This window comes from Vulpes lagopus, chromosome 13, assembly GCF_018345385.1.
Source record: "Vulpes lagopus strain Blue_001 chromosome 13, ASM1834538v1, whole genome shotgun sequence".
Classification (NCBI taxonomy): Eukaryota; Metazoa; Chordata; class Mammalia; order Carnivora; family Canidae; genus Vulpes; species Vulpes lagopus.
Window position 1 is genome coordinate 30,438,025 of NC_054836.1, and position 27,443 is coordinate 30,465,467.

The window sequence follows — 27,443 nt, forward strand, 5'->3', positions numbered from 1 at the left end:
AAAATCTAAATGAGACCTCTGATTTTGCAGATTTTTTTAATACATCTTACAGAATAATAAATCTGAATCTCAAATTCTATCTGTAATATAAAACATATTTTATTCTTTCAGAGTACATGACATATTTAGTTATTCAATTGTGATCGAGTCAGTATAAAAATATGTATATATACACTAAATAGCAATGATAATTGCCACTGGATTTTAAAATACTGATTAATTCATTATCAATTATATTTTGTCTTATAAAGATAATATATTGAGAATCTTTAATAGTGTTACGTGTCATTAAAAAAAATGCATACATCTCTCACAACTTTGAAAGTAAAATGTACAAGAACATATATAAATAGTACAATGCCCAAAACACCACTCAGCGAATTCTAATTCACTCATTTCAAAATATACTAAAAAATCCTAAAATAATATATACTTTTTCATTTTTCCTGTTTATTTTTTAATTAAACTTTGAAAATAAGCTCAATCTTCCTTCAAAATGGCTTCAACCTTTTTCATTAAAATATTGTTTATTCTTCCTTGGCCTAATTAGTTTCAACGTTAAAAGGAAATAAAATTTGCGGATTTAATATAAGAAAATGTTCTACTGAAACTTAACGTTTATGAAATGATCATTGTATTTACGTATATTAAGTAAAATGTGATAGTGATAACCAGCATGAGAAAGAAGAGTTTACCTATTAAACAAATGCAAACATTTGAAGTGTCCACAATAAGAAGTGGCTCTGGGTGGAATATAGGGCTCCAATTCTTACCCATAAATTCACATACTTGCAACAAGTTATCTCTCAAATTGAGCAGTTTTATGAAAAACAAACTACCTCTTACCAACAAGTCATTCACCAAACCATTGATCACACTGTTAAATTCCATAAAAGTCTAACTAAATTGCATTTAATTAACAAGCAAACATTTAGAAAGAAAACAGTCATTCCACAAAACTTTCCAGGGGTAGAAAACAATTTGAGCAACTCTGAAGCATAAATTACTATTTTTTTAAAAGACATTTTAGAAAATAAAGTGAAAATAGACTGTTCCCATGAAAATAATTAAGTTTACAGAAGCACTGGTGAAAATTTAACCATAAAGTTGCCTCTGGATCTCTTAAACACTAAAAACAACCAATTTTTCTTTCTCTCTTGGCCAATAATTCTCTCCATTCCCTTCACCCCTAGGTATAATTTCTATATGTTGGAAAGATGGCTGGGAAGCCAAAAGCTTCAGGACTTTCCTCTGGTCATTGGGATGACCTGTCCTTTTTTGTCCACTCCTCCAGTGCTCATTGGGAGTCTGGCTTACTTCCCACTGCCTCTCAGCTGGATGTCCTTTGCCAGCATCATAAACAAAGAGATGAGCTTGAAATTTATTATCAACGGTCCTGAATTTGATCTCTACCTTTTCTTACGAAGCAACCATACAGCTCTAAACAAAATAGTTAAGATCCCTGAACCTCAAGTTCCATATTCACAGTAAAGGACATTACCTTAACAATGACAGATGTTCTAACTAAAAATCTACACATTGCCCACATACTCTCACCCTCACGGTTTTGAATTAAATTGCTTATATTTTTTATCATCCCTAGAGAGAGAGAAATCGCAAGCCCAGGGATTTAGACCCAAGTTACACTGAAACAACCCCTTTAGGAGAATGAACTGAAGTAATTACTCCATGTCCGTTACCCATTGTACTCACTATTACTTAAATGTAAAATATAAAATATCTTACTAATATAGATAACATAAAAAGAGATGCTTAATGAACTGAGCCAACCAGGTACCTCAAACTTGCTCTTTTTAAAAATATTTTATTTATTTATTCATGAGAGACACAGAGAGAGGCAGAGACATAGGCAGAGGGAGAAGCAGGCTCCCTGTGAGGAGCTTGATGCGGGGCTTGATCCCAGGACTCAGGGACCATGCCCTGAGTCAAAGGCACATGCCCAACCACTGAGCCACCCAGGTGCCCCAAGCATCTAACTCTTGATCTCAGCTCAGGTCTTGATACCAAGGTGGTGAGTTTGAGCCCTGTACTGGGCTCCATGCTAGGTGTGGAGCCTACTTAAATTTAAAAGAATAATAAATTAAAAAAAAAAAAAACCAGCAGTATCTGTATCAAAAATATTTTAGTACTCCCTACCTTTCGGAAAAGACTAGCTTGGGATTGACCAAAATAATTTGTTTTATGAAATATCTGGTCTTCTTTTAAATGTATTCCAAAAAATCAGAGACATTTTAAAATAAGTCAAAATTACTTTTCATAAACCAAGAAAAAAAAAATTGAAACAAAAGCAGGAGGGAATTACAACTCCTTTGCAGATATAGAGTAATGTGAAGCCAAGAGTGAAAATATTTGAAGCAGAGTTTCCAGTTATCTCTTTTATTTACTTATTTTTTAAGGTGTGGAAAATTAGAATACAAATCAAAATAGCACTTGATAAAAGGACAGTTTAGAATTAAAAATAATTCTAAATCTTTTTTTTTTTACTAGTTTCATGATGGTGTGATTTACTAATTAACACAGATATAATGTCATAGCCGAAGTATTCTAAATTCTTATTCACAGGAAGATTAGCTCACCCATCATGATTTCTATTTGATTTTTCTTCCCTTTGCAGAAGATTACCTGAATGTTATTACTTTTCATTTACCTATTTTCTGATTGAGATAATTTATATTTGCACCAAAGTATTTTTTTCACAGATTAAAAACACTGATCCTATAACCCAAAAATCATATCCGACAAATTATGTGACATAAAAGACAACCCAAACATTCCACCACATACAATAGGGAGGGAAGCACAATGGGGATACCTAAATAAATGCTTCTAAAAACCCCATACATAATTTTCTCTGTGTTCTTCATGCTACCAAGAGCTGACCAACAAGTCCAGAATTTCTTTCTTTGATTAAGGTGGCAATAATTGTGGCGCCTTGCCTTAAACTTGCCTGTAGGTTCTGCTCCTCCTGAAAAAAAAAAATAAGGATAAAACAATAATTATTTTTTTAAATGTCACACATGAAATTTAATACTTTTATCTTTTAATATTTCTTCACTTTTAGCTTTTTTCCATCAGCTTGAGATATAATGGACAAGTGACATTGGGTAAGTGTAAGGTGTGTAATGTGATGATATATGTATGTTATGAAATTATTACTACAAAAGGGTTAGTTAATCCATCACCTTATACAGTTACCATTGACGGGGTAGTGAGAACATTTAAGATCTACTCTCTAGCAACTTTCAAGTATACAGTATTGTTAACTATAATCACCATGCTATACATTAAAACCCCAGAATTTATTTACCTTACAACTGGCAGTTTGTACTCTTAAATCAACATCTCCCTATTTCCCTCATCACTCAGCCCCTATCAGCCACCATTATCCTATTTTTATGAGTTCAAGGAGCCATTTTTCAAGGTCTGCTGCTCTCTGGACACAGCCACTGATATGTACTTGGTCCCCCAAATAAAGGAGAAATTCTTTTGCAAGCACTTTTCATTATACACAAAAATGTATCTGTTAAAGATACCAAGAAAATATTGACAGAATTTCAAATGCTAGCAGTATGAAACAAAAGATTTTCCCTTAACCCAATATCTGACCAACTTTGGCTCTTCACTCAAGTGTGAATATTTCATCGATGATGCACGCCTTTCCTTCATTTTGTTTCTGAGTGTTCTCCAACAACAGACTTTGTTATAAACTGTGAGTACTGGTCTGGGAGGAAAAATAAAAATGGCTTGTTGTTTGTGAAGTAAGGATCAGGCAAATTAGTGAAAGGAGTTTCTCACAAGTTGCTAAAATGTGGTTTTTGCCTTTGAAATCATATTGCCTATGAACATAGACTACTTAGACTTCTTGAGGGGGTGAGGGGATGGTAATATGAAGGTGAAGGGAAGGTCGAAACAGCTTTTATCTTTAAGGTCTGTGTGTTTATGAATTGTGCTAGATTCAAAAAGAGGGACCTGGTAACCAACTTCTATACCCTGGCATCATCTTTAATGCCTTTACTAATGTTCAGTCTATCACCAGTACCTACTGCTTCTGCCTTCTTAACGTTCCTTGAATCCATATACTCCATTCAAACTGCCACTGCCCGTGAAACATCTCCATCCTAAATTTCTGGAACAATCTCATAAACAGTCTCTCTAAAATCTTGTCCTCTCCAAGATCGAGTCCCACACTGGGCTCCTTGCAGGGAGCCTGCTTCTCCCTCTGCTTGTATCTCTGCCTTTCTCAGTGTCTCTCATGAATAAATACATAAAATCTATAAAAAAATAAAAATAAAATCTTGTCCTCTTTGACCCTGTTTCGCACACAGCAATCAAAATACTTATTTAACATATAGATCTAAGCATATCACTACTCTGCCTAAAACCCTTTCAAGGCTACCTTTGAACTTTAGGATCAAGTCAGAGAACACTTTACCTTTTTATCCTTCCATCTTCTTCCTGCCATTCCCTTAGAATCACTCAATTCTCCAAGCCACACAGAGCTGTATAAGATTGCCCAAACAAGCTATTTTTCTAAACTTTCATTCCTTTGCCCCAGCTAATCCCTTTGCCAGGAAAGCTATCTCACTCCTTTCCTAGCTCAGCTGATCCTAGTTACTCTTTGTGGTTCCACTCAGTATATCGATGGTTGCAACCTACCCAGACTCCTATTCCCCCACCTATGTGGGTGAGGCGAATCTCTGTTTCCACAGCTGTGAATGCCTCCAGCACACTGAATTCTAATAGCCTTTTTAGTTGACCATCTATTCTAACAGATGATGAGTTTCTGGACATAAAGAATTTTTCATTTTGTCTTTGAATATGGAACACGTAGTTCAATGCCTAACACATGGTAGCACTCCATAAATTAAAATGAATTCAAAGCAAAGGAGGCTATGATAGAGGTTATCATCATCCTTTCAGTCTAACTCATCTGTTAACATTGACCACTTTTTGGTTACTTTGTTTGCTTCTATTTGCATATTTGGCAGGAAGCCTGGCAATGGTACAAAGAATATTATCAAAACCTTTCCACTAGCACACCTTCACCAGCCCAGAGGCCCTAGGTTTTTCCTCTATGAGGACAGTGGTGAGAGACGACCTCTGCTTAAGCTACACTTTTCTATCAATTTCCCTGATTGTGTTCTAAGGGATGGAACTGGGAGAAACCCACTAGAGGCTGAATGGTGGCTGCTTTGCATCTTGCAAATGAGTTTTAATGCCATTTCAGGATTGGATTTCAAATGATGTACTGGTTTCCTGAATATCACAGGACCTAAATCACATATAAACCATTCTAAAGCCAATTATGTTTAGGCTTAAACTGTGATTCCCTTATATGGGAGTAGATATCATTCATGCCATATCATTCATAAATACACAAATATTCTAAAACTAAACAAAATACAAATTAACTATAAATATGTATTTGAAACTCATAATGATTAATTAATTGCAATATTGCAGGGTTTATAATACACATTTACGCCCAAGTCTCATTTATTAAATTGAGACATACAAAAGGTGAGGAAAATTAATGTTTCCCCTTTAAAAATAAACAGAAAAAGATTATTTGTATAGCCTCTTTGAAACCAGTTTATATTTGTCATAATGAAAACAGCAGAGAACAAATGAAGAAGGGAAAAAATCTGTTTAAGATCCTAGAGCTAGAAAAATCACATTTCTAAATCTTAGAATAAATCTTCTATTCCCATCTTGATAGCTTCATAACTAATACACCTTTAACTAATGAATTTAAGAATATTCATTTTAAAGGTTAATTTATTTGTGCAATTTTTTCAGGCATCATTTGGAATGATTTTAATTCAGTGAGAAGAATTCCACTGTTTTCCCTCTCTACCCGAGCTCAATCATCTCATTCTTAAAAAGTATGGAAATTCAAAAAGTGATTAAACAAGATGGTGAAACCTACCTACATTCAGAAAATTCAACTATATACAAAAAGCAGATATTCAAACAATGTATGGATTTTAAACTCATCTCAAAATTCTTATCTCTATAAAAGTATTGCTAATGCAATTTTTTAAAAATGTAAATTAAAATAGGTCTTTAAAAAAACATTTCTTGCTGCCAGTAGATATTCAAATCAGTGTTTTTAACTGAGGGGGGAGGGGAACAAAAGGGGCCTTACAAAGGGGTCATTTTAATATCATTCACATACGTGTGTATTTTTTTCTTTGTATATTCCAAATATTATAAAATAAATGTTTAATGTTATTTTAAGTAAGGTCAACATGCATACCGAAAAATCATGTTGATAGTACTCATTCTTGATATAATGTCATGAAATGGCATTAATTGCTGTGGTCTTCCTCCCCAACATCCATAACCCCAGTCTAACCATCAGGGAAATATTACACACATTCCAACAGAAGGTCATCCTACAATATATCTGACCAATCCTCCTCAAAATTGTGAAGTTCATTGAAAACAAGTCTGAGAAACTGTCATAGCCAGTTAGGAACCTAAGGAGACCAGACAAACTAAATGTAATAGAATATCCTGAAATTAAAAAAAAAAATACGTTGGGTAAAATTAAGGAAATCTGAATAAACTATGGCCTTCAGTTGTTAAAAATAAGGGAGACTGGGTACAGGGCATATGACAACTGTGCTATCCTGAATAATACAAAGTGTATTATTTTTCAAAAAAGTATGTGTTCAATTTCAAAATATTTCTCTTGATTTTAAAAATATTCATGTGCCAGAATTACAAAACCTGATTACAATATTAATTTGTGTGTGCCAGCTCATTTATATATTCCTTAAATAAAATACACTATTCTTTTAATAAATTATGCTATTGGTAAGGGCACAGAATCTAGAATGAGACTACTGGTATTCAAATACAGGCTTTGACTCGTATTTTTTTTTTTTTTACAAAGCTACTTTTAATACTTTGGGGTGAGCCCCACAGGAATAAAAAACACTGGGAAGGGGTAACCCCCTCACTCCCAGGTGTGGCCCATGGGGAGACGGGCTACTTGAGGGGAAGGAAGCACAAAAGGGACCCACTGCAGACTCAGGGCAAAGGGAATGCCATTGGTTCTGGGACCTGTGAGCACTACAGGAGAAAATGCAAGCGTGGAGGGACTGGCTCCAGGCACACAGGCGAAAGGCAAGAGGGTTGGACACGAAGCCACAAAGCTTCGTGTATTTGTGACATGAATTTGTGACAATTTTCAAGTGATCTTGAGCAAATATTTTAAGTTTCAAAGTTCTCAATTTTTTCTTCTAAAACTATAATAACAATAGTAGCTACATCACCACTTTTTGGTGGGGACTAAATCAGATGAGACACACAAACCACAGATACCCGGTAAATATCCATTCATGATAGCTGTTAGAATTATCTTTATGGTGTGCACCAATTTCACCCATGACATAGTAGCTAATATTACCCTCTCATCACACATAACCATTAAGTCTGATTATTTACTCTATGTAAAAATACTGTTGCAAGTCTTGGACAGTAACCTATGCATGTCTACGGTGCTTGAAAGAAAAGCCCGTGAGGTAACATTTACCCCAGCCATCTTGAGAGAATTCTTCCAAACTCTCAAGAAGAGAAATAGAGCCCAAGAAGAGAATGACAGTCTCTCTGGGTAGAAAAGACACAGATTACAATTCAGAGTTGTTAAGGTGCCTCGGATACGTGCAGGTTAAGTCCCTGACAGTGGTGAGTTGCAGAGATGGCCTAAAATTTTGCTAAAAACTCCTTCACTTTTTCGGTCAACTTCTGAACTGTGCTTGTGCAGGAAGATTCACCAGCGCCTAGCAGAGAATAACTGAGGGGAGGATGGGGAGATGAGAAAAGATTCAGACCACACTGTACTGCAGACAAGGTTAGATCTGAGTCCAGCTAGAAGGAAGAGACCTTGGTTGAATACCCATGGCTTTTGGATAAGAGCTCTAAAAGGCCATGCCTACAGCCTACTAATAAAGACAAAATGGAATTGGATCTGCCCTAAGAAGTTTAAACGGTCTCCAAAAGGTCAGGTTGATCTCCCAATAATACAAACGCTTGCCAGAACAAATTTTAATATTCTTTGGAGAAAGCTAAAACAAGCTAGAGCTTTTAAAAGGTCTTATAATTCAAGTGTGGCATATAACAAAATCTTACTAGATGAGTAAAGAAGTAGAGAGCAAAAAAGCAGGAAAAAAAAAACATAAGGGAGAGAAAATCATCTATACTGGATCATTTTCAGACATAATCTATATGTTGGAATTAATATGCAAAGACTTCAAAATACCTATGATTAATATGTTAAAGAGGAAGATATGGAAACACGGATTTAAAAATGGACATTTTCAGCATAGAATGGGAATCTATAATAAAGAGTATTTTACAACTGTAAAATATAATACTTGAAATTAATACTTAATTGGACTGGTTTAATATGAGATGGGCAGAGCAAAAAACAGTACTAGTGATCCTGAGGACAGGTTAAAATATATTCGTATATATCCAAACTGAAGCACAGAGAGGGAAATGGTGAATTATTACTATAATCATAGTATGTATGACTATATTACTATTCCATTTCCCTACTGCTTCCCTATTTACCGATACACCCCTCCACCACCATCAAAATACCTATATGGGACATTCAGAAAATCACACGTGGGTTATGTCAGCAGCCATGTCACCTGGTAATGTTTGTTATGTGAAACTAACAAGCATTAAAAAAGTCAACTCCATTTCTGAAGAACAATGCAAGGTCACGTACATAAATATGCAAAGGGCAAGGCTGAAGATAATATTGCTACAGCTGGGCATAAAGGACGAGGGAATTCAGAGTGTGGTAAGACCACTTAACGTCACAAGGATTCCTGAAGGAGATGGAACCAAAGGATGAGCAAAAAAGGAGGCAAAAACTGAAAAGTCCAGAATGGATAAGAAATATTGAGGGAATAAGAAATCATGGCTGATTTTCATTGTGGCATATCATTGTTATAGGCTTGACCTCACAAAGAGATTGCAAGAAAAGTACCTAAATTCCCACAAAAAAGTAAAAATATTACTAAAATTAAGTTTATCATCAGTTCATTTACTATCTGTAACTCTTGCAAATTCCAGGCTTCAGGTTTGCTTGCATTTCTACTCACCAGCCATAATGAGCATAAACTATAAACACGGCACACCAATTTTTACGTACTCACACATGAAAATCAAAAGAATAAATTCCTAGAATTTAAAGAAAAACAGGAGGATATTTAGAGATGTAAGATAAGTTAAAGTCTACATTTTCTCTTAAATCGAAATGACTGCCATCATAATTATTTGTTTTATATTATCCTGTTCACAGTGGTGTCAAATTTTTGAGAAAAATATTAAAAATTGCTAACTCTATACTATCATAAAACAATAAAAATGTAACTTCTAGCTCAAAAAAAATGGCAGTCACTCTTTTTCTTGGTTACAAACCTATTTTAAAAAGTAGAAGCCTGTCAGAAAGGAAATGAAGGATACAATGGTCTGATTTCTTAAAATACCAGGAGGAAAACTATCAAAAAGTTAACAAGGGTTATTTTTGGATGATGGATTTATGGCTATCCTTATTTGTGTGTTTTATTTTAAAAATTCTATTATGAACACAACTTAGTCTTCTAGTAAGAAAATAAGTTGTTTTAAAATTTAGTTTCAAGACTATTTAAATTCTGGGAACTAAATTTGATTTGTTATTGCATAAAATCAATAATACAGAACAGTGCCCAAATTTCCAGGAAACTTTTATCTTCATAAAAGTCTTCAAAATCTGCACAAAGAAAACAGTTTTTGTTTGAATACTTTAGTCTTCAATAAAAGGTCTGAAGAATTATATTAATAATTCACAAGGCCTTAGCTTTCTGCTGACTTAAGAGGTTAAGAAAAATATCATAAAAGTCAAGCTGAAGGAAACAAAAAATTTGTATTTAATTTTATTCAGTACATTAACAATTGCTCATTGATATCCTGAAAAGTTTAACAGATTTTTTTAAAATATTAGGAAGAAAATTAGATGAAACATAAATATATAAAAGCTATTTTAAATTTTCTATATCACCAAACTGAATTATTTATCATTAGACTCCACATGGGTTTTATCTAGAAACACCAAATTTAACTATTTCTTCATCCCTTGTCATTTCAAGATTAAGATGAAATATACTTATGTTTAGATGAAAGATGCATAAAAGTTCTAATTACTATTATCTTTTAAACACATAAGGTAATTCTAAATTTACTCCAGAGCAATTAGGTTTTGACAACAGAATCCTGGATTTTAGTCTTTTTGTATGTGGTTTGTTTCCTGGTTGATAGGTAGGTTTCCCTATGATGGTTATATATATATATCTATCATCTTCAACAGAGTAGTAGAGTTTTGATGCAGAAATTCTCATGGGACTTCTAAACCATTGGCAAAATTTGGGAAATCAGGGCAAGTAGGAGATGTCATTATTTTCACAGAAGATTGGGAATGATGGGAACACCTCCATAATTTATAGCAACTCTTCCTACGCCCCACACCATCTAATACTATTTGGGCAACAAGTCTGCAGTTTCAGAGAAGATCCACCTCACAACTGCAGTTTCAGAGAAGATTCACCTCACAAAATTGACAAGTGGTCAATTTTCTATAAAGCCTAGGTCTTTAAAATTCCATACTCACTAAATGTTTCCTTTCATTTTCTCAAGGATAACTTATGGCAAAACTATTCCCAATGTACATAAACTTGAAGAACTTTTTAAAAGGTTTATTTTAAAATGTTATTTTAAAATGTTAATTTCTATCACTGCACTACACAGGTCTCAGTACTTGAATTTAAGAGGCATATGCAAATTTACAGTATGTTTTAGAATCAAATTTATGTGGATTTTTGTGGAATATGCTCTCAAATAATAGCAGGAAAAGCTGTGACATCATTGTTGTCCAAATCTTTATAGACAACCTGAAAGGAAATCTTTTAGAGACATTCATCCTCCATACACATCATTCCTAAAGAACACAATGTACTCTGTTAAAAGGAAAACTATAAAGTTAAAATATACGTATATACATATCTAGGCTTCAGATGTCTGAGGAGATTACACAGTCCTTTTTGAAAGGTAAACATTACATTGTCTTAGCAAATTCCATACCTAAAGCCTAATTCAATTACCATGAGTTACAAAACTGTCCTGAAATTCAGGATGCTCATATTTTGATATTAATATCCTTCTGCTATCTATCCTTGTTTTGGTGAACTCATGCAAAAATCTTTAAAATGCCAGAAAATATCAAACACTTCCAAACAAATAAAAGTGCACGATTTATATTCATTATCCATACATGCATTTATAGCTACATATCTCTGTATTTATAGAAAGCAAGTACAATATACAAAAATATAGCACATATAATATATAAAATGCTAAACCACAGACTTAGAAATCTTTTACCACTTTTGTTACGTTTATAAGATAGTAAATGAAAAAAAATTGTATACATTTTTCTCACATAGAAGAAAAAAAAAATCTAATAGTAAAACACTGCCCCCTAGTGGAGATGAAAATAAATGTTTGGTGTGTGTAAATTTACAAAACTCCAGGAAAAAGCAGTCACTTATTTGACAGAGCTTGAGAAAAACAAAACCGTCCTCTCCAAATGAAAAGCATTTGTCTCTTGCTCATCTGAATTAAAAAAAAAAAACTGTCTCCTGAAAACCTCATTAATACAATACTAATAAAAATATACCTGGATTTACTTATTAACATAATCCTCACATCGTAGTTTTGGTCTTCTTTATTCTCCATGTCTTGCACATACTACAGGTGCTCAATAAGTATCTGTAGAAAGAGCTAACTAAGAAAAAACAATTGGTCAGGGGCATTTGGATAGCTTAGTTGTCTAAGTGTCCAACTCCTGGTTTCAGCTCAGGTCTTGATCTCTGGGTCCAGGATTGAGCCCAGGACCTGAGCAGGGAACCTACTTCTCCCACTCCCTCTGCCCCTCCCCCACTGCTCATGCTCACACACGTGCACTCTCTCCCTCAAATAAAATCTTTGAAAAATAAAATAATAATAATTGGTCAAAACTCTGGGGCACAGCACTGTTACTTTGCTCAGAGAGCAAACAGAAAATAAAGATAGGAAAGATCCAGACTATGCAGTGTTCCATGCCAAAGCACAATGGGGTAAAACATGGGCAGCCAAAAAGCAGATGTCTACCCTGAGAAACAGGCAGTTCATTATTGTGTCAATTATTTCTAGATCTGGGATTTGTCACACTGTCATACTTTATTTTCTTATAACACCATTTATACTATCAATTCTGCAACTTAATAAAGTTGAAAAAATGGTCTTATATACAATGTCCCTTTTAATTAGCAAAATGTTTTGATCCTACACATCTCTCCCAGCAGTCACCAAGTTCTGCTAGCTTTCTACTGTGACATCGCTTGCTGGTCATATTCCAAAAGCTCCAAGTCTACTTTCATAGCATCCTGTAGATGGATTCCTCTAGGATGTCTTAACTGGCTACTTTTCTTTGCCTATGGTTACTGCTCTCATCTCACTAGGACACCATTTTCATTCTATCAAATCCACATTTCATTCGGCACATTCTTCATTCAAGCATTTAAGACTGTCCATAATCAACCTAATTAGCTCTTCTAACCAAAGTTCTTCTTTACAGAATCCACTTCTATGGCCATACTAGTATAATCAGTTATTCTTTAGTAAAATGGTTTCCTAATAATTGTCTTTCTACTTCACATCAATTTTGAAAAACCTGGCTGCAATGACTATTATCTGTTTTACTGAACAGCAATAATTTACATCATCATAATTTCTCTCACAATCTTTTACTGATATTTTTATTGGGTTTATGTATGTACAGGTCTTATTCTTTTAGCTAACTTCAGATAGTAAAAGGAAACTCTCCCAAATTATAACCTCAAATAAAGTACTATATTCATAGCAGATACTCAAAAAATATTTATTAACTGGGTCAGTTTGCTAATTAATTCTATAAAGATCTGGCCTTATATATGACTATTAAGATATCTTTGAAATATCAAAGTATTAGATAAAGGATGCATCCATATGGAATAACCTCCTAAAAATAAAAAGAAAAAATTTGTATCTGTATTTGGGAACTGGAAAGATGTCTAAAGCTAGAAATCTGTGCTACATGATTCCACCTCCTATGAAAGGATGCCTTGGTCTGGAAGTTAAATGTAAGGGACATTGATAAATTTACACTAATATACCCAAGTCAAGGGGATAAAGTCAGACCATGAGGCAAACATTCTGAGGTAGAAGGGCTGCATAAGCAGAAAAGCAACACATACTAGGTGTTGGAGGGTAATGGGGATTTTTTCCAGAATGTATGAGAAATTACGAGAGAAAGATTATCCACAACAGTTTGTTATTGAATTGATGGTCCAAGTAGACAAACTATTAGTAAAAAAATATTGATAATTCTCTTAGAGCAGAAAGACTAAGTTTTTCCCATAAAATTTACAATTAAATTTTTAATTACAAACAACACAAGGAATAAACTTCAGTGGATCAATGCAAACATATTCTCATGGTAGCAGTGCGTGTGTGAGAGAGAAGGAATGAGAGAGAAAATTATTGTTGTAATAGTTTTGAGTAGTTAAGAAAAAGACATCTAGTTAATGACCATTAGATTCTTGAATACTAGTAAAATGGGGTGATTAGTTAGCATTCAAAATCTTAATATCCAAGTTCCACAGTAAGGTGTTTACCATTACATTAAAAACTCTATCTCCTTCTAAGAAGGAAGCTTAAGTTGAAACTTATAAAGGAAGTTCTATCCTGACCAGACTGGTGCTAATATTTATTAGTATTAACTAGCAAAAACAAAAACAAAAACAAAAAACCACAAAACCCAAAACTAGCCTAGCAAAGCTTCCTTTTAGCATAAGAACAGAGTTCGTTCTCATGGAGAAGGCTGCAGATGGTAGAAGTTTGCTTATACAGCTTCTTCCCAGTAAGGAGAAAGAAAAAAAAAATCAGATATGCAAAAAATATTCTAGGTAGAAAGAACTTTCTGGAATCATCAGAATTAAATCTCTTTCTGAAATGACATTACTAAATGAAGACAACAATAAGATTCAAGAAGATGCTTCAATTATAAGAGTGGGAACAAAGTAGGAATAATTTTACATCATAAGAGATTTAATGTAGGTATTAAATAAATGTATTTTGAATTAGAAATCTCATTGGAGATGGTAGACAACTTACTTTTTCTATATAAAGCTGAATTCAATTAGTGGAAGTCAAACTTGAAAATATTTAGAACTCAAAAAATAGAAGACTGAAAATAGTGAGCAAAAAATCAATATATCAATTTAACAACAATTACATAATGGGAATCTGGGGAGAAAATGCAATAAATATAGAAGTCATAATGATGGAGGAAAAAAATCCAATTGAATGAAGATCAGGAATTGCAGACAGAAGTATTCATATAGTGTCTTGCAAAATTAGTGCCAACCCTCAAAGAAGCCATATTCACATGTTACCTTCAAATTTAAATATAAAATTTCAAAAGCCTTCAGCAGACAATACAGATTCTTTTCAATGAGCAAGAATAGCCCTCTGTGAAATGCTAAGTACCACAAGAAAATGGCATTTTTTAAAATTTTTTTTAATTTATTTATGATAGTCACAGAAAGAGAGAGAGAGAGGCAGAGACACAGGCAGAGGGAGAAGCAGGCTCCATGCACCGGGAGCCCGATGTGGGACTCGATCCCGGGTCTCCAGGATCGCGCCCTGGGCCAAAGGCAGGCGCCAAACCGCTGCCACCCAGGGATCCCAAGAAAATGGCATTTAAGAAATAGATTGCTATCTTAGAATTCTGTTAGAAGAACAAAAAGGAGACATTTGTGATATGCAAGGGCTTTAAAAACTACCAATCAGTGAGACTTTCCTTAAAAAAAAAAAGTACTTAAAAACTTATCCAATGTTAAGATGAGGAAAAAAAAATAGGGACTCCTTTTAACAACTATTTTTATGGAATTTACCTGATTCCAGTCAGTAAGTTATATATTAAGATATAAACAGACACATATTTATCTTTATGGACTATGAGGCCACTGAGGCCAAACACATAAACATATTCATTATAACAAGTTATGGAGGAAACAAAAGACCAGTTTCTTATGAAAATAAAACCAGCATTAACATTTTCAGGTACAAAATATTTTTTAAACTATGTAAAAAAAATCCAAATAAATAAACATGGAAACCGAAAAATGAGTAAAACCATATTTTCAAATACATTATATTTTTCAATATAAGGAATAGAACTTTTTAAATAAAAACACATTGCTGAGTTTAAACAAATGAAATATCTCACAGTACAGGTCAGGAAACAGATTAAACATAACTGAAAAGAGTATTACTGAAACTGAAGGCAGAGTTGAAGAAATTCCTCAGAATTCATATCTGAGATGACAAAAAAATACGAAATATAAATGGAGGTTAAGGAATTTGGCAGATATGATGTGTTATATACATTTAATCAGAACCCCAGAAGGGGAGAATAGAGAAAATGGGGACAATAAAGTAATAATTGCTTTTAAATTTCCAGAAGTTATGTAATACATTAACTCATTCATAAAGGAAACCTAGTAAATTCCAAAGTTGATAAATAGGAAATTTAATAAGTAGACAACTAATAAGGGAACTGTAAAACACTAAATATAAAGAGGCAATCTTAGAATAGCTAGACAGAGCAACCCAACAGAGCACTAACAATCAGACTTACCACAGTCTTCCTCACATCAACAATGGAAGTAATAATACAATGAAGTATTTATGAGGTGCTAAAGATAAAAAGAAGACACTGACTCCCTACAGAAAACAAATGAACTAAAACTATTAACCTAGATACTTTTTACTTCCTACCACAAACACTATTTATCAAGAATGAAGATAAAATATGGAGTCCCTCTGTTAAACAAAATATAAAAGTTTCTAAAAATATTCTGACACAAGACGATGTATCTCAAGTACAAGAAAAATAATTTCAAAAGGAAGGTCTAATAGAGCAAGAAGCTTTGGAAAATGAAAAAGCTTTAAAATAAGTAAATATGGATCCCTGGATGGCGCAGCGGTTTAGCGCCTGCCTTTGGCCCAGGGTGCGATCCTGGAGACCCAGGATCGAATCCCACGTCGGGCTCCCGGTACATGGAGCCTGCTTCTCCCTCTGCCTATGTCTCTGCCTCTCTCTCTCTCTCTGTGTGACTATCATAAATAAATAAAAATTTTAAAAAATAAATAAAATAAGTAAATATATCTGAAAGCAATGTCTCCAGAAAAATCAATAAAAGTAATATTTAGACAGTATAAATGAAAATACTGGTTAAGAACAGTAGCATAAAAAAGTAGAAGACGAGTTATCAAAATGATCTAAGATCAATTAAACTGTTGGGAGAGTGATTAAAATATAAACTTTAGATTTTCATATACATATACAAGTAAATTTCAGAAGACCTAGAAATGTCTAACAATAGGATGTGAAACTTACTTAGCAGTTAAGAGAAAACAGAGTAAGAAACAGTTGGGGCTCCCAGGCAGCTAAAACCAAAGGCAGCTCTCAGTATTTTCTAAAAAAGAAAAAGGGAGGGGAGGGAGAGGTAGAGAGACTGAAAAGAAACACAAAGCTGAACCATGGGAAGGTCAAATAAAATTACACATACACACAAAGACACACACACACACACACACACACACCAACAACAACCACCTCAGTGTAATTTGAAGACTGAGAACTTCCGGACTTCAAAATAGTTTTAAGTTAAAAGAAAAAAAGAGAAAATCACCAAATTTAAATAAGCAATTTCTTATACTCCAATGCCTTGTCATGAGCCTTATGGCAACAAGAGGCAGTCTGGAAAAACTAAGGGGGAACTACTGATGAATGTAAATCTGACCTAAAACTATTACCAAAAAGAGTAACCCTTCCTTAAGCGTGAAAATAAAAATAAATAAATAAATAAATAAAGAGCACACATCTGACTAGCACGACCAATTTTAAAAGACTTAATTAAAATCATGCTTTATTTCAAGTAGCAGTCTTCTGATGGTGAAAAATATAAAAAGGAAGAGAGAAGCAATCTCTGTCAGCTGAGTGGTAAAGGGGAAAGAAGCCAAAGGGAAAAATTCAGGGTCCTGGAATACCAAAGAGAACAAAAAAGTTAAAGGACAAAATTCCTTCCTCCACCATTAAATAACAGAAATTAACTAAAAGAAAATGGAGTTTGCTATACTGACAGGAGAGGGTGTTGCTGAATGAAGTTCCCTAAATTAGCCAAATCCACAACAGATGAACAGGAGAAAACTTAATATATCCATACAGAGTTTTTACACAAAAGGATTTAACCACCTCAATTAATGAACTACCTTCTATCCAAGAAATGTTAAGCAGAAGACTGTAACATAACACTCCAAAATGAAATAGAATTTTTGCACAGTTATGACATTCAGAACCATACCAATATTTCACATACTCCAAAAAATACACAATTAGAATTCCACCAAGTCAGAGGGGACACATTCAAAGTGGACTATTAACAAGATCAAACCAACTCCAAATTGTTATGATAAACCAACCTGAAGAGGATGGCAAAGAAAATAATTAACCTAACTTTGGAAAATTGTATTTTGTTCTATACTTTAAGAACTGTATATGACTACTGCACTCTAATTAGTAAATTTATTTTCTCAGAGGTATGGATTGGCATTTCTGAAATTACACTTGTGTGTATTCCAGGGATGAACAAAGAAGGAAACATACTGCTGAGAATGAAAGATTCCTCACTGGTAGAAAAAAGGTTTACATATAAGAAAAGGGAGAAGCTAGATCCATCCTGTTGGACTGGAAACAGAGCTGTCAGTATGAACTCAGTTGATTTGATATAGATGATATATTATATACAAACACACAGAGAGCAATATAGAAGTAGGTGTATGAAAATAAGTATACTTCCTAAAAGCATACTGAAAGGGATTACAAATAATGATGTACCAGGTGCATTTAATACCCATGGTGCCCAGATCTTGGTTTCTAAATACCATTCTGTGCCACCTGGATACAATGCACTAAGAAGAATACATTACTTCTGTGGTATTCTTGTCAATAATCCATAGCTTTAATTTAATCATGAAAGGACAGCAAATAAACTTAAATTTAGAGACACTGTATAACACAAAAGGCCAGTATTTATCAAAAAGAAAGGGTCATGAAAGATAAAGACTATTGATGCATCCCAGATTAAATGAGATGAATAAGAGATAACAACAATATGCAACATGTGTTGCAAGATTGGATCCTGGACCAGAAAAAGGATAATAATGGGAAAATAAATAAAATTTAATAACATCTTGAGATTATAGTGTTGCATCAGTTAATTCTCCATTTTGATACTGTGGTGATATAAAATGTTACTATTGGGGAGAATCCTTACAAATCACACAGGACAGCACCCTAAGAATCTTCAGCAGTTAGAGATTTCTTCAGAAATAAGAGGCTGGCCAGGAAGGAGTCTGAGAAGGTGCAGTAATACGTTATAAAAAGAGATCAGAGGAGTGTAAGAATATGGAACCTGAGATTAAAGAGCAATGAAGAAGAAAGAGGTACCTAGTTATCCATTAGTTTTTATAGATTGTTACAGGAAAAAATCAGTTATACAGATAAGGATAATTAATTTTAATAGGTTGTGAAGCAAAGCAATGCTTCAATAATAGTTACTGTTCTGCAAATATAAGGTTTAAAAATAGTTAAAGTACATCTTAAAATACTGGAATGTGAACAGATAATAAACAGGGTTGAAAATCATATGGAATTTCTCATTTTATACAAAGTCAAGGCAATACATATTAAATCATCATCGATTTTAAGTTAGTAGAAATAAGTAAATATCAATTTATAAAATTTAAAAACCATCAGTGGTAGTATGAAACAGGGTATCTTACCGAATCAAAATAAAATAAAATAGAACAAAATAAAAAATAAAATAAAATAAAATAGAAACAAATCCTGTGAAGTAAATTTCATTATTTAGAAAACTTAAACCAACAAAGGTTGATAAACATGTCTAGCATCACACAGATAATAACTGAGAAACCCAGTTTGAAATCAGAATCAGAATCTATAGAGACTAAGCATTTAACATTAGGGACATAATTATCCAAGAAAACTTGCTCCTAAATGGCTATTTCAAGTTTAGATCCATTATTTTTGGAGGGCCTAATTTAATACCAAATTAAAAAATATAAATCCCTTTTGAGATTTTTAAATGACTCAGCAACAATAAGTTGGGTGTACGGTCTAACACACATTCACACCTCCATGGTATGCGTATCCTGCTTCTATAATTGCAAAAAAGGAAAAAATAACTAGAGTAATTCATGTTTTATGATGTGACTACAAACTGACGAGAGACTTACATCTCTTTGGCTAATAATAATAATAAAAACCCTAACGTGCAAATTGGGACACTGATTCCAGAATTCGTAACATCCAAACAAAAGGTACAAGCAAGCACTCATTGAGTACTGATGTAGAAATAAAAAAGGAGTTCTGTAAAACAGATGTACAGGACATAAAGCAAATATTTACTGAATCAAAATGTCATTTTCTTTTATAGTTTATAGCGTCACACATATACATTGCAAAGATAGGCAGGATGCCTTGTCAGTTTCAGGAACTGTCATGCCATAAAATGATAAGCCATAGGGAACAACAAATACCAGAATTGAGTTGCTAAAGGAAAGGCTAAAATAAAAAATTAAAACAAAACATACATTGATTTGACTGTCATGGTTGGTTGCATTTGGCATGATCCCTGGCAGGATCTGTTTTATATTGAGTAATGATGAACGTTTGCTTTCTCTGCCGACATGTTTTCAGTGAGGTGTAGAACATAGGAAAGGCTAGGCAACATTTTAATTATTGTTCCAGCATTTTAATAAACTGAAAAAGATCTAGGGAGAACACAAATAAGCAGCACATTAGAAATCTCCTGTGACACCCTGGAAACCTTACAAAGGGAACACTAACATGTTTTCCATTCACTCAGCCTAAAGCATAATTCTCCAGTTTCCTGGATATACTAATTTCATAAAGAATAATTTAAGTGTTATATAGAACACACACAATCAAAAGGAAAAGAAGAGCTACAAAACCTTTCTTCCTTTTAATTGTTTATTCATTCTGATTGGGATTGGAAGGCCTTTAAAAGACAAATAAATGCTTGCGGCTATAAATAATTAAAATACCAGCAAAGAGGAGTAATAATTACAAGAAAGAAAATGTCTGTCTGGATTATACGCATGTCCAATGAAAGGACTGAGACACATTCCTGAATAGTGAGCACTAAATCATGAAAGCAAAAATGATTGATAATCTTTATAGGAATATATTAAAAGGCATTTAAAAGTAAATGTTGAGTTCAATGATAGGAAGTTCTTATTATATACATTATTCTTATAAAAATATAATCCTCTCATAGACTGAAATATTTCCTGACTTAAAAAATGAAAGAAAAGCTCGTATGAGGAAACCTAGCCTGTTTAGATTTGTTTTGTTTTAGATTTGAGCATTTTACTTAGAAGTAAGTTTCAGCCTTGTGGAACAAAAACATACACTCACACAGCCTCCCTATGAAAACTGTAGCTTACAGTGGTGATCTCCTACATATCCTATCAATCATTTTTTAAAATGATAAGTCTTGGAAGTTTAGGAAAGGTAGGGGAAGTTTGTCTAAGTATTATGGAAGAAGCCTTTGGTCTTGTTCTTCATATTCTTGATAATAAATACAAAGGTAACAGCTTGATTTACAATAATCATTTTCATTCTGAGGTAACCATTTCTTGTACATCTCTTTATAACATGTTAACTTTCTGCCTTCAACTAATTATATGATAAATAAAAGAAATAAAGTGAATGTTTTAAGAGGAAAACAAAACAGACTTAATTGAACAGTAAAGACATTCCTTATTTTCAACCAAGAACATTTTAGTCTTAAGTTTTAAGAGAACACAACAGAGTACAAGAGTTCTTTTATTTATTTATTTATTTATTTATTTATTTATTTATTTATTTATTTATTTATGATAGGCACACAGTGAGAGAGAGAGGCAGAGACACAAGCAGAGGGAGAAGCAGGCTCCATGCACCGGGAGCCCGACGTGGGATTCGATCCCGGGTCTCCAGGATCGCGCCCTGGGCCAAAGGCAGGCGCCAAACCGCTGCGCCACCCAGGGATCCCGAGTACAAGAGTTCTTAATATCTTATAACATCAGTTTGGTTACTTACAATACACTTATGTATCCAAAAAAAGAAGTCATAATAAGAATGTACATATAATATTGGTGAATGCTTTATTTTAATATGCTTGACATTTAAACAACCTATGAAATGACAGTAAAATTCTAAGTACTTATTCTTCTTCCCTTCAAAACAAAAGAATTAACTGTCACGTCCTGCAATCTAAACATTGCTAATTCCCAGGGAGTATAATACAAGAAAAGATTAAATTAAGTTATAGAAGAAGGATAATATAGGTAAGCCCCAAGGGACTCAAATTTTAGCTAATAGCTAAGTTTAAAGGCAAACTATGTTAAATTCATGAGGACCTATCTTGTTTGTCAAGAAACATGATTCAAAAGTCAAAAGCCTCAGCAACTCAGAGCTCTGTCCAGCAACATCCACTTGCATATGAGTCACAAGAAGCCAATGGTATTTTTCAAAAGCAATTTTTTTATGGCTCATAGCAAAAGCTCACTCAACTCGGTAGGCCACCCAATAAATATCATGCGATGGTGACAATGAACTCTAAAACATGTGTTGTATGCCAAAATGTATGGTGCTTAAGAGGTATGGGAAGAAGTCACTGCACCATATTATTCTATACAGAATTTGGGGTTTAAAAAGGAATGCTGAATTTGTGCGGTTTCAACTGCTTTACTTAGAACTCTCCACATTTTATAAAATAGCCTGACAAATGAGGGATACATATGTAAAGGTTTTTGCCAGCACCTCAAAAACTGAATACACCATATGGCATGGAAAATGCAATCTCTTCTTTCATTGAGGGGTAAAGAGAGAAAGCAACAAAAGAGTGTTTGCTTTTTTTTTGAAATTATAACTGAAATTCGATTTTTTAAAACTTTGAATAAACACAAAACAGTTTTTGTTATGTTAAATATAGTAACTATTCAATTTCTTGCTTCCAGTTGTAAAATAAACAAGCATATCTTCCTCTATTTACTCTGGAGTCATCTATATAATGTGCAATTCATCTAAAAATAGCTCATTTCTTTCATGTAATCCAAAAGAATCATTTTTAAGTTCATTAAGAATAGACTAAATGAATTGACTAGAGAGTAATCACCACAAATTTGAAGATAATATGAGAAAGATAACAGCCAAGACAGGATGACCTTTCAATGATGGGATTATAAGTAATGAGAGTCACTTATTATTCATTACAAGTAATTACTTATAATTACACTTACTCATTATAAGTAATAAGAATTATAATGGTGGACTCTCTGGGGACCCCCTTCTCAAAAAAGTGTTATAAATTTTAAGTGCACCTTTAAGGAAGAAATCAATTACTTTTTAATTTTATGAAGTAGATTATCTAATGGATGATGATTTAAGAATATATCAGAAGAACAAAACTATTTTTGTAAGTTTCTTATTATAATGAATCATTGAGAAGCTTTATCAAGGTGGTAGCCTAAGAACAGGTCTTCCTCATTTAAATCCCCAAAAATGTGTACTGGTGGTGATGGTGGGATTAAATGCACTTGGAAGCTCACACTTGCGCACACAAACATCCATATGTAATACTGGGAAATAATGGGTAATGCTATGATGTGACTAGAAATTTTGGAGAACTTCTGAGAAACAGAAAGAGATGGGATTAAAAAAAAAGAGAGAAAGAGATGGGATTAGACTAAAAACAAAAACCACAGACATGCACAAGGTACGGCTCTACAGAAGACAATTCAAGTTGAGAGTGAACAAATTCAAGAAGCAGAGAAAGATCTTGGCCCAGTGTTAAAGTAAGTATTCATGAACTTATATTCTAAGAAGTCAACAGGGTGGCAGATCCTCACTCCCCACCCACATTAAAGCACTGGCAATAAAGATATTTATTCAGAGCTTAAAGTAGATCATGTGAGCATGTAATCTGTTGAAATGACAATGTCTTAAGTGTCAGGAAATTTCAGAAAGAAAAAGGATCCTCATAAGGGAAACAGCTATTAGAAATAAATGACATTTATACAGTAATAATAATGGGGACACATTGTGTTAACTGAAAGTTGTGATGATACGCATACAATGTTCTCTCACCACAATACATTATGGAAAAAAAAGAGTTCATACTGTTTCTAGTTTTGGTATCAACATATAAAAATCTGTGATTTAACACATTATAAAATGAAGAAGAAAACACACTAGGAACTTTTTAAAAAAATATTTTAGAGTATGGGCATGTGAACAAGCAGGGGGAGGAGTAGAGAGAGAGAGAGAGAGAGAGAGGAAGGGAGGGAGGGAACGAGGGAGAGAGGGAAAGGGAGAAAATCTCAAGAAAATCCCTGCCAAACTTGGAGCCCTAAACTGGTCTCAATCCCATCTCAGATCACACCTGACATGAAGTCAGAAGCTTAACCCACTGAGCCACCCAGGTGCTCTTACAATATGAACTTTTAATTACATTTAGTATTCATACTATTCAACATCTATCCCTAAGAAAACAAAAAGAAGTAAAAGCAAAGTGGGGAGAAGAATTGGTTTCATTATTTTAAGAATTACCTTAAAGTTAAAGCAAGCACAAGGATAACTGACAACACTCCTAATTCAGTACATGGATATAATATTATCTCAATGTACTGGATTTATTAGCTAATGTAATGAGGAAAATAAATAAATGGGTTAAATATTGGAAAGATATAATCTGTTCTCCTTTTAAAACACTAAAAGTAATTTTTTGAATATATAAAACAACGTTGAACTATAAACAGAGTTTATTTAGTAAGTGCTTAGGTACAAAAATCAATCCACAAAATAATGTGCACTTTCCTGTATAATACAATAACAAATTATAAAATTTAGTATTTATGAAGACCCCATTCACAAAACTTGGTAGCTTTCAAAAACAGTGGCAATAATCAATTATGAAATATAATAAAAAGATAATTATCACATTAGCAAAAGCAAAGCAAAACAAAAACCCATAAAGTGGTCATAATTAAGTCTTCAAAAGTGTCAGGTAAAGTACTGACATTTCCAAATTAAAACAGAATTATCAACAATAAATATTAGTAATTACAAGTCAGAACAAATAATTTGACTCTACATCTGTAGGATGTTCCCAAAGAGTAAATTAAAAGCAAACAAACAAAACAAACTAATGTTAAATTTTACTCATGCAGTTTTATAGTTAATGAATTCATTTTCTAGACTGAAACCAATATGATGTTAATTTTGGTCAAGATTTCAGTTAAAGGAATAATAAATTCATGCAACTTTTGAGGTTGTCATAACTCTTGTGACAATAGCTACAAAGGAAATCAGTTGTTCTTCTCTCAGGTGTTATGTAGAAAAAGAACAGAGACATAATCTTACAAGTTTGCTAAAATTCATTTCAACCTCCCCCAAACAATACCAGTGACCAAGAAAACCATTTTCTCCTCTTTTCCCAAAGCAATATAGAGAACCTTAAGAAATCAAACCCATGGTTAGGGGAATCAAAATTGTATTTAAATGAGAAGTTCACTAATCTGGGTTAGAGCTAATCTTTGACTTTCACGTAAGTGGCAAATCAGGGAAAAAGAGCTTCTAATATAAAGAAGAGAAACCAGATGACAAATAACAAAGTCAAAGGAATAACTTGGCAAGAAAGCTGGTTTTTGGCTAGAACATGAGACATGGAAATTCTTAATGATAGAAAGAAAAAAAAAAGGCAGTGAAAAAAAGAATCTTCACTATTTCCAAGTCATAAGGCAGGACAACTTAAACCCGTATTACATACAACCTGAGTAGGATTCTCTAATGGACAGAAGAATATGCCAAATATGTTACATTTATAAAACATTATAGTCAAAGAAATAAAATTATTATGACTAGGGATAAGATGAATAGAAGAAAGGATAAGAGTATAGTAATGAGCAATCCAAAGACATCAGAAAATAATTAGTTTTACTTCATCACTAACTGTATAATACACAAATTATTTTCAGTCTTACAGTATAGTTATAAATAAAAAACACTAGTATATATTGCTTTAATTATTGTATTAAGGCATAAGAGTAAAAACATAAAAGAAAAAGATTAAAAGTTTTAGCAATCCATCTAATTTTAATCAGTACTACTAAATCCACTAGTTAGAGGAAAAAATGACCTGATCCATCTTGCCAATCACATATGGTGCTGCTCTATAATTATGTTCTGCCTTTATCTCTCCACTCTAACCTCATTAACCTATTTGTAAGTCTTTTCAGTTTAAGTTCTCTTTAGTCATAGGCATTCTTATCCTTTCTCTAGAATACTCTCTTCCAAATTACTTTCCTTCATATCTCAGCTTGGGTGACAAAGTTGCTTTTTATTTTCATCCCTCTTACTCATAAAAGTCTTTCTTAACATGCCTGCTTAGGTCAAATCCACCCATCATGGCTCTCATGGTACCTCTCCTTTTTAGTTGTCTCTCTTCCAATTTTGCATTTGTTAATGCAATTCTCTCCTAGACTGAAGCTCTAGGCTGCTATTAGATATCATGTTATCTTGTCTGTCCACTCTCAGCATTGCACCCCAAGTTTCTCTTGTGATGCCTACACCAAAGTAGGTGCTAGGACATATTTGTGCAGGGAAGTACATATTTGGAATGAAAAAAATGTGTAAGAAATAAAATTTAGATTTCTGGCACTATTTGTTGATAAATTTCTGCAATTCTTTCAGGATGTAACTTTGTCTCTTTCCCTATTCTACATTTACATTTCATATCCCTCCTATTCTTTCCCATTCCTCCTCAATGTGCAATAAGTCCAGTGACCAGAAAGGATATTTTTATTTCAGCATTCCACCATTTCTGACAGATTGCCATTCTAATTCATAGGACCCATTCTCTCCTGATGAAAGATCTGAGACAAGAATGGGAATGCACACAAACTATTAAAAAAAAAAAGTTTTCTACATTCTACCTAAAGTTATCTCAGACTATACCTACTGCATACCTATCATATCCTCCAGAAAATCAGTTGTCCTGATCAAACTCTTGATAGGAGTTCTGTGCAAGAAAAAATTTATAATATTGATATCATGATAGTGTTAAAAATAGTAGATATGGTATGATATTTTGGTTATTGGAAAGAAATGATACTCTTCTGAAATCAGAGTTATTATGTTCTTTTAATAATGTATACAAATATTTTCCAGATGAGAGGAAGCAAGAGAGAAAAGGGTCTCTAAATAAAAACTCTAGAAAATGTTCAGTCACATCACAGAGACCATCCCAAGCTGCATGACTAAGAAATGCTGCTACTGTGTCAAATAAAATTGTGTTTCTGAAGTGAGGAGATGGGCATCTAGCAGAAACTGTCTTGCCTGTTTTATTTAATCCTTGGAACAGAACTAAAGTTTTAAAAAACTCCAAAAAAGCCCAAAACAAACAAACAAAAAAAACCATGACTGCAAATCCATCCTTCTGTTTCACATTGCCCATTCCTAAAGTGGAGAATGGATTTCCAAAGGGCAAGTATGAACTTCCTAACACTGCCCCAGCCTCATTTTGCCAAAGTGCAATAATTGGGAAACTCCCTTGAACTAACTTTCCTCCTTTGTATACTGCCAAGGAACACTTTTATTTATGAGACAAAAGTAATGAATCTCTGTATCCTATTTGAAAAATTAGGTCCAAACTGAATAACATCTGGAAGATATTCCTAGAAGTTTGGGATTTAAGGATGAGGAGGTTCCATATTTTCAGAATGGAATATATTTCCTGTTTTTAGGGGTTTTTTTTAGTTCATTTTTAGTAAATTCTCAGTAAAAAGATGAATATATTTAACTGTTCAGCCCTTATACTCTACTACAAATATTCCCTGGCTAAGCTTCTGCCTTGTTTGTTTTCAGTACTACCTTTGATGACTTGGCCATGTTACTCTGTTCACACAGTTAATTACCATCTACTGGGTATATACATAGGGCTATACAGGGAAGCATGAGATACATAACAATGTGTTAACAGGTAGATCCTGTCATAAAAATATTTATAATCTCGAAGGATTTTTATGGTGAAATATATATCAAAAAGTTAAAGAATAATACAAGGGTTAACATCTTAGTTCTTGTATTCTCTAATAATGCCTCAAAGGCTGCTGAGGAATCTAGAAGGAAG

The 27,443-nt window shown here is 33.4% G+C and overlaps 1 protein-coding gene across 1 annotated transcript in view; it reads right to left on the reverse strand.

Annotated features, from left to right (window-relative positions):
* Positions 1-2,030: 2,030 nt before the first annotated feature.
* The window catches only part of CRPPA (CDP-L-ribitol pyrophosphorylase A), a 291,595-nt gene continuing 266,182 nt past the window's right edge, over positions 2,031-27,443 (reverse strand). Inside the window, exon 10 of the mRNA XM_041728219.1 lies at positions 2,031-2,986. Coding sequence (XP_041584153.1) covers positions 2,882-2,986 — 105 coding nt within the window. The 3' untranslated portion in view covers positions 2,031-2,881. The remainder of the gene's footprint in view (positions 2,987-27,443) is intronic.